This window comes from Myotis lucifugus, unplaced genomic scaffold (genome assembly GCF_000147115.1).
Source record: "Myotis lucifugus unplaced genomic scaffold, Myoluc2.0 scaffold_990, whole genome shotgun sequence".
In the NCBI taxonomy this organism is placed as follows: domain Eukaryota; kingdom Metazoa; phylum Chordata; class Mammalia; order Chiroptera; family Vespertilionidae; genus Myotis; species Myotis lucifugus.
In genome coordinates this window covers 62,903-72,063 of record NW_005872038.1, presented here as the reverse complement: position 1 = coordinate 72,063, position 9,161 = coordinate 62,903, and the positions used below count along the sequence as shown (strand labels likewise).

Here is a 9,161-nt window from a genome sequence, read left to right as displayed (position 1 = left end):
CTCAGTCCTGGGAGGCGAAAGCTTGCTCCCGCAGACGCTTCATTGCTGAGGATGGGTGATGGATGCAGCTGAGCCCTGGGGTGCCCCTCCCCATTCAGCTCTGCCTCCCTTTCCCTACAGTCCAGCCTGGGCATCCAGGGCCAGACGTACTTGCCTTCCTGCAGGGCGGCTGCGCTGTACGCCTCAAAGTCCAACGGCCCTGAGACAGAAGGGATTGGGACACTCAGCAGAGAGGGCGCCTGGGCCCCAGGAGGGTAGCCCCTGGCCACACACGCACCCGTCCCGGAGCTGGTCCTGAGGGGATGGGCCAAGGCTTCTGCTCCCACCTTGGGACGGACTGGGGGGAGGGGTGATGCCTGAGTCATTTCTACGTCCAGCTTTTCTGGATGGACCTTGGGTGGGTCAGGGATGGACCACAAGTCTATGCAATGGGCTGGGCTGCAAGTGCCAGGGAGAGGAGCTGGGACTCTCCTCAGGGAGATGGGGAGCCAGGGAGGGTGTGTGGGCAGGAGCAGGGCATGATTGATCTGCGGCCAGGGAAGGGCTAGGGTAAGGGCCTACGCAAGGAGGGGTGGGCTGAGCTGTGTAGCGAGGAGGGAGAAAGGACAGGCCTTCGTGCTAGACTAGACTTGGGGACAGACTGTGCACCAGCATCTATTGGATTCCTACTGCGTGCCAGGCTTATACTTCGCCTATTACTTGCATCGAATTACTGAACATTCACACGCCATCAGTTGGGGATCAGTATCATCCTCACTTTACAGATGAAGAAACTGAGGCTTAGAGAAGTCAAGACCCACATCCGAGTCCTCACAGCAAAAAGCAGTGAGGAAATGACAGCCAGGTCTGACCCCAAACGCTTGCTCTCCACATCTCCCGACCCTGCACCTGGGCAGTTTCCAATTGGTCTTTTGCTCAACAGCTCGTAAGGCCTCCCTTGGCCCTTGGGGGTAAAATCTGAACAGCGGAGTCTGGCATTCATGGCCCCTCCGGTATCTGGTGTATTAGATTTACACATAAGATCAGGCATCAAATCCTCTTCCTCTGTGGGCTGTAGAGTTAGACTTGTCATCAGCCCATTTTACTGATGGGGAAACTGAGACCCAGGGAAGTCTCCTGCCTCGTGAACCCTGTCCTTTCCACGAAGCCTGACCCCCAGGTGCCCCGACTCACCAGGCTTCTCCCGGCCCGTGCCCTTGCTTTCTGCAAACTTTCTCAGCAGCATTTCCACGCTGATGTTCTCTATATTTTGCTTAAACTCCTCGTGAACCTGGGCAGAGTGGGTGGGGTGTGTAACTGGGCAAGGCCAGGGACCTCTTGTTCAGCACCTCCACCCTCACGCCCCACCCCTGGCCCCACTCACCTGCCCGATCTGCACGTGCGTGTCCTCCACCGAGTGGGCGTAGGAGCCCAGCAGGGTCTTCATGTGCCGCAGGTGGGTCTCTTCCATGGTTTGGAAGTGCTGAGGCAGCAGGGGAGGGGCAAGCAGAAAGGGGAAGGCCACCAGGAGTTGCCCTGTGACTCAGCCTGATCAGTCAGAATATTTCAACCCCCTAGGCCCAGTGATTGGTTTGGGGAAGAGCCAAGGAGAGTCTGCCCTAGGTCTTTTGCTGGAACTATAGGGAAAAAACATTTTCTTATCCTGAGTCAATGAATTGGTGGGATGCGTGTGGAAGCTTGCTGGTGGCCGCTTTGCTGGACACACACACACACACACACACACACACACACACACGGGTGTGTTTGCTTGAGAATGAAGCCCCAGAGGGAAAAACAGTCTTGAAAAGGAGAGAGGCACAACTTCCTGCCAACACCATTCGAGCACCTGGATCCAGCCATGCCTGGAGCCCTCCCCTCCAACTTTTCTGTCCCGTGAGCCTGTAAATCTTCTTTGTCAGTTTGAATGAAGGTCTCTATCATTTGTAACTTTCCATCACTTGCAAAATCAGAAGAAAAAAAATCTGATTCCTAATCCTGAGATTCCAATCTGCTTTTCACACATTTGGATGGACAGAGACCCAGAGAGATACAGGATCTTGTAAAAAGTGACTTAGCTGGTGAGGAATGGAGGCTGGACCAGAACCCAAGCCTTTCAGCCACCATGAAATGCCAGGAGACTCTTAGAGTCTAAATCCTGCCCTATCTTGTTAAAAAAACAAAAAACCTCATCCTATTCTGTATAATAAAAGGGTAATATGCAAATTGACCCTAACTGCGGAATGACCGGGCACTATGACACACACTGAAAGGGGAGGGGGCAGACACTCAATGCAGGAGCTTCCCCCTGGTGGTCAGTGCACTCCCACAGGGGGAGCTCCGCTCAGCCACAAGCCGGGCTGACGGCTGCAAGTGCAGTGGTGGTGGAGGGAGCCTCTCCCGCCTCCTCGGCAGCACTAAGGATGTCCAACTGCAGCTTAGGCCTGCCATTCACTCCCCTCTGCTGGCTCCACATGCCCTAACCCTGAGATTACCATTTGCCTCCATCCTGTGATGACAATGGACCAACCCGGCCATCTGGTCGACCTCGCTTTGTTTGAGGGTTATACAAGCGGCCTCCAGGCAGGTGGCACATGACTTGTGAGCCAGAAAGGGACAGTTCGCATCATGACCACCCAGGTGGCAGGGACACAGGGCCGGGCCTAAGCTGGCAGGTGGACATCCCCTGAGGGGTCCTGGACTGTGAGAGGGCACAGGCCAGGCTGAGGGACACCCCCCGCCCCAGTGCATGAATTTTTGTGTACCAGGTCTCTAGTCAATAATAATATAAATAAAAATTATACCTCATAGAATGGTTTCTATGCACCTGGTACTAGTCTGAAAACTTCACATATAGTGACTCATTTAATCTTCACAACAACTCTATGAGGCAGGTACTATTACTGTTCCCATTTTACAGGTAGGAAAAACAAGGCACAAAAATTATTTGAGCCCTAGCTGGTTTGGCTCAGTGAATAGAACATCGGCCCTTGGACTGAAGGGTCCCGGATTCTGGTCAAGGGCACGTACTTTGAGTCTGCAGGCTGACACTCTATCCACTGAGCCAAACCGGTTAGGGAGGCAACCAATCGATGTGTAGCTTTCATATCTATGTTTCTCTCTATCTCTACCCCTCCCTTCCACTCGCTCTAAAAATCAATGAAAAATATCCTCAGATGAGGATGAACAAAAAAATAAAATAAAAAGTATTTGACTTTTGAAATAATAATAATAATGTCAACATTAACAAAAAAATAAAATAAAAAGTATTTGACTTTTGAAATAATAATAATAATAATGTCAACAACAACAATACTAGCTAACTGGCTCTAGCATTTGATGGCTTTATCCCTGTGACCGAGGCTCCTGGGAGTTGAGGGTGTGGGAGGTTCTGGCCTTCTGAGGCCCCTGGCCGGGGATGTGTGGTCTCTAAGGCACAGACCTCCGGTTCTTACCAGAGCCGAGTCCAGCATCTTCTGCTCGAAGTCAGCGCGGGCGGAGTTGTACTTCTCCACGGAGCGCCGCAGGCTCTCGGCCGCCTTCTTGGTCTTGGTCTCTGCCTGGGAGGCACAGAGAGGGGACAGGGTTGGGCGAGGACACCCAGGGAGCTTCCCCCCACCGTGCCCCCAGCAGGTGGACTTCTTGGGGTGCCCAGGGTCTGGGGACCACACTCAGGTTCAATAACCATAGCTCTGTGACATGTTTTCCCTCTCCCACCAGGCAGCCCTCACGCCTCGGCCAACTCCCCGGACCTGCGGACGTGGACTGGTGTGGGCTGGAGACTGGCAGCCGTGGGCTCACCTTGTCCATCTCCTTCTGGCTGGTGCTCTCCCTGCGCAGCCGCTCCTGGTCCATGCACCGGTTCAGGTAGTTCTCCCGGGACTTGGGCAGGAGCTGGCTGACGCCCGCGAGGACCTGCACAGCGTCCAGGGTGCCCCCTGCCTCCTCTTTCAGCTGCGAGGGAGGGGAAGGGGGAGCATGGGTGCCACCTGACACCCCTGGGTGCAGGACCTGAGCAGACCTCAGGTGCAGACCGTGAAGTTCCCAGCTTCCCAAACACTGTGGGATTCTCTGAGTATTATTTTAACATAAAAAACAGTCATGTTGCCCTAACCGGTTTGGCTCAGTGGATAGAGCGTCAGCCTGCGGACTGAGGGGTCCCAGGTTCGATTCCGGTCAAGGGCATGTACCGGAGGGGAAGGGGGAGCATGGGTGCCACCTGACACCCCTGGGTGCAGGACCTGAGCAGACCTCAGGTGCAGACCGTGAAGTTCCCAGCTTCCCAAACACTGTGGGATTCTCTGAGTATTATTTTAACATAAAAAACTGTCATGTTTAAAGTAGGTCATATAGCCAGAACCGGTTTGGCTCAGTGGATAGAGCGTCGGCCTGTGGACTGAAGGGTCCCGGGTTCGATTCCGGTCAAGGGCATGTACCTTGGTTGCGGGCACATCCCCAGTGTGGGGCGTGCAAGAGGCGGCTGATCGGTGTTTCTATCTCATCGATGTTTCTAACTTTCTATCCCTCTCCCTTCCTCTCTAGAAAATCAATAAAACATATTTTTTAAAAAATAATAAAGTAGGTCATATTTACACATAATTCAAAAAGTTTTAAGGGGTGAGCTCCCTAAAACCTCCCATACCCTGCCCTGGCTGAATAGCTCAGTTGGTGAGAACATCGTGCTGATACAGCAAGGTTGTGGGTTTGATCCCAGGTCAGGGCACATACAAGACCTAATGAATATATAAATACGTGGGACAACAAATCTCTCTCTCTCTCTCTCTCTCTCTCTCTCTCTCTCTCTCTCTCTCCTTTCTACTCTGTCTCTAAAAAATCAATAATAGCCTGACTGGTGTGGCTCAGTGGTGGAGCACTGACCTATGAACCAGGAGGTCAGGGTTCAATTCCCGGCCAGAGCACACACCCGGGTTACAGGCTCAATCCCCAGTGTGGGGCCTCCAGGAGGCAGCAGAGAGAGAGATCTATGATTCTCTCTCATCAGTGATGTTCCTATCTCTATCTCCCTCTCCCTCTCTGAAATCAATAAAAATAAAATATATATTTTTTAAAAATAAAAATTAAAAATAAAACAAAAAACCTTCCATTCCCTGATCCCCAGCCTCCCAGGCCTCTGCCAGGGGGCCCCCACTATTACCATCATAGGTCTCCAGAATTAATCAGCACATGGACGAGTAAATATGCCTGTTTTCACCCATTTTTTAAGGACAAATTGCAGCAGCCTGTGCTGTTTATCCCACTGGTTTTTCTACTTCATGGTCCATTCCCAAGATTGTTTCACATCAGCCCACAATTTTTTTAAAATTGTGGTAAAATACACATAATATAAGATTTACTATATTAACCATTTATAAGTATACAATATTGAGTACTACTACCAACTCCCCTATTTAACAGAGTTAAAAATGCAGGTTTGGGCTCTGTAGATGCCGAGCACCTATGAATTATCAGACGCTACTATTTTGGGATCCTGAGAGTCTAAGGCTTGACGCTTTCAAGATTCTAGGTTTGAAAGCGTCTAGACATGTCAGATAATAGCATCTGTAGGTGCTAACCGCCGAGATGAGAGGTTAGCAAGCTTTTTCTGTGAAGGGACAGACAGCAAATGGGTTTGCCTGTCATGGGCTCTCAACTCAAAAAAAGTCAGACTATTGTACACAAGTGGACATGGGTGTGTGCCAATGAAACTCGATTTACAGCCACTGAAACCTGAGTGTCATGTCGTTTTCACGTTTCACAAAATATTCTTCTCCTCCGGATCCCACCACCACCATTTAAGAATGTAATAACCAGCCCTAGCCGGCTTGGCTCAGTGGATAGAGCATCGGCCTGCGGACTGAAGGGTCCCAGGTTTGATTCCGGCCAAGGGCACATGCCTGGGTTGTGGCTCGATCCCCATTAGGGGGCATGCAGGAGGCAGCCGATCAATGATTCTCTCTCATCATTGCAGTTTCTATCTCTCTATCCCTCTCCCTTCCTCTCTAAAATCAATAAAAATATATTTAAAAAAATAAAAATAAAAATGTAATAACCATTCGAGCTCGTGGGCTGGACAAAACTTGGTGGCGCTGCATCGGCCCCCAGGCTGCAGCGCGCAGACTCTGCTCCAGGATTTTGAGTCTGAAATGTCTGACAGTTCCCTGGTCTGCGGGGTTCTGGGTTCGAAATTTCAGAATTCCCAGCATCTTCGGCGGCACAAGTGGAGGCTGGAGGTTTGCAGGCCTCAGAAGGCCTGGGCTCCTTTCAGCCGCCGGCGCCCCCTGCCCACCCCACTGGGCAGTGCCCGCCAGGCACACACCTTCTTGTGCATCTTGAGCTGCTCCTCGCTGTAGCGGAGCACGTCCTTGATGAGGTCCTGCAGCTTCCGGGTCAGCTCCAGGTGGCAGAGCGCCAGCTTGTCCGAGGAGACACGGAAGACCTCCCAGAGCGGGGCAAAGGTCCTGGAGACGGGCAGGGTCACACGCGGGGCCCCGCAGGCCCAGCACCCCTGGGTCCCCTCAGACGGCACAACTGGCATTGGCTCCGGCACCTACTGTGTGCCAGGCCCTGCTAAGCATCAACACACATTAACTCGTTTAATCCCCACGGCAACCATATAAGGCAGCTTGTGACAGATGGGGAAACTGAGGAACAGGAGGCTCCGTGACTCACGCGAGGCCCCACAGCGAATGAGCATCAGGGCTGGGATGTAAATTCAGGCCCTGAGGCCTGGAGTCCTCGCTCCAGGCCCCACCTGATACCCAAAGGCAGCTAGGACCCAACCAGCCCCAACCAAGTTCACGGGGCCTCCCTGCCTCAGCAGAATCCCCCTCCCGCTTCCCCCGCCTCCCCTCCCTCGGCCTCCCTTTCTGCCCCTGACAGAACTTTTGCCCCACAGCAGCCGCAGGGAACTTTGCAAATGTCAGTGGGACCACATCGCATCCTTGTTTAAAGTCACCTGTGCGTCAGGCCCCGTGTCCAACCCCCCATCTCATCTCCCGCTCACCCAGGCCCTGCAGCATACCAGCCTCTCTGCTCCTCCTTGAACATACAGGGCGTGGCTGCGTCAGGGCCTCTACCCTGGTCGAGCTGCCGGCCTGGGTCTCCGTCCCCAGACACTCATTCCCAGGGCTGACTCCTTCCCATTATTAAGGTCTCAGCTCATAGGACCGGAGGCCACCTCGGAGGAGGTGTCCAACCTCTCATGCTCTTATTTCATTGCCTTCCTAGCACTCTTAGCCCCGGGAAAGGACTGTTCATGTTTGTAGTTAACATTTGTCTTGTCACACATCCTAGATGTGCATGGCATGAACATAGCCTGCAGGTAACTGAGGATTTTATCTGTCTTGGTGACCACTGGGTTACTAGTGCCTCGAACAGTACCTGGCACACAGTAGGTACACAGTAAATATGTGTTAAATGAGTGAATGAGATAGTGAATGAATGAATGAATGAATGATATACCTTCCTCTGTCTGATTAGCCCCATAAGTGGGGGTATGACTCCCTATCCTACACAACACACCTGTGAAAAGATGTCCACCCCAGGGAAGGCTCCTGATGACCCCAGGGCCCCACAACCTTGGGGACCCCTACCCCACCATGGCCCACTCACCCCACGGGGGTCCCGTTGCTGGCCAGCTTGGAAAGTTTTGCCATCGCTTTCGAGTAGGTCTCCTCGATAGTGGCCCTGGATAGGAGGACAGGGAAAAGCTAGGGAAGGTTCTGGGCACCCATGGGAGATACCCTGGCCCCCCTGAGCCTCAGTTTTCCCACCTCCAACATCTGAGCAGTGGCTCTTAGTGAGGACAGTACCAGGAAATTCATGGGAGAGGTTTGTATCCTTAAATAATACATTTTACAACAATAGTAGTGGCAGTAGTAGCAACAGTAGCAGCAGCAGGTCAAAAAAATTTTGAGCACATACTGTAAATGCTGTATAATATAAATGAGAAAAACCATATAACGTTTATATGGTTTTTCTCGTTTAGTTGCAGCAAGCAAACTCATATCTCCTCCTTCCCTTTGGACAGACACCACTAAATGCCTACCTCATATCCACTCACTTTTTAAAATATATATTTAATATATATTTTATTGACTTTTTACAGAGAGGAAGGGAGAGGGATAGAGAGTTAGAAACATCGATGAGAGAGAAACATCGATCAGCTGCCTCCTGAACACTCCCTACTGGGGATGTGCCCGCAACCAAGGTACATGCCCTTGACCGGAATCGAACCTGGGACCCTTGAGTCTGCAGGCCGACGCTCTATCCACTGAGCCAAACCAGTCAGGGCTCCACTCACATTTTCATCTGGATTAATAGAACCTTAATTTTGTTTGGGGCAGCAATGAGCCCAGTTAAAACCAATTGCCCATGGGGGCCTCTTAGGAGAGAGGCATCCGTGGAGGACCACAGGGTGGAAGACCCACAAAACAGAGTGGCCTCTGTCCTGTACGGCAAGTCCCACCTGGCAGCCATGAAGAGAAATACTTGGTTATAATCCTTTGAACTCTGCCCGCATGTAACAGCACTCACTCCTGAGTGGCCAGGGAGCTGCTTTGCAATCTGATTTATTATGTTTTCTGGGATATTAACAGCAGAACACTTACACGGAAATGTAGACTATTTTATCGTATGTGTTTTCTTTGATCGTGCTTAGGGCACAAGATTGCGTTTTCAAATTCCCCTTTAGGTAGGTCATGTGTCTTCCCAGGAGGCGTGAGACACCTGGGGAAGGTTGTTTACAGATCATGGGGCTGAGAGTGTTGAGAAGACTAGTCTTGAGGGTCTTCAAGCAAGTGTGGTCCCTGGAGCCCACAGGGATCTGGACCTGAGGGGGCGGGGCCTGGGGTGGCGGTGAGCCGAGATGGGCGGGGGCACGAGGTAGGCCAGGCTGGGTGGACTGTGGGGCACGGCCAGCCGTGTGCAGGTGGGGGTGGGAGCCTCACCTCTCCCGGATGAATTCTGCCAGCTCCTTGGTGGAGATGGGGCCCTGCTTCATGTTGTGGTACAGAACCTCAAAGCCGTGGTTCTTCTCGCCCTGCAAAGACGAAGTGGAGACTGAGAAAAGGATGCAGAAAAAGCATCAGTGTTGTCCAGCAACAGGGCTTAAACGGAGGACCCAACCGGCAGAAGTCCATCCCCTTGGCTCTCGGGGATTGGTTCATTTACACACACCCACACAC

The 9,161-nt window shown here is 52.1% G+C and overlaps 1 protein-coding gene across 1 annotated transcript in view; it reads right to left on the bottom strand.

Moving 5' to 3' along the window:
• Nucleotides 1-9,161, bottom strand: part of FCHO1 (FCH domain only 1) — a 23,202-nt gene that overhangs the window by 9,717 nt on the left and 4,324 nt on the right. Inside the window, 8 exon segments of the mRNA XM_023747808.1 lie at nt 105-199; nt 1,174-1,270; nt 1,364-1,462; nt 3,432-3,536; nt 3,778-3,930; nt 6,293-6,434; nt 7,588-7,662; nt 8,925-9,016. Of these exon segments, the coding sequence (XP_023603576.1) occupies nt 105-199; nt 1,174-1,270; nt 1,364-1,462; nt 3,432-3,536; nt 3,778-3,930; nt 6,293-6,434; nt 7,588-7,662; nt 8,925-9,016 (858 nt within the window).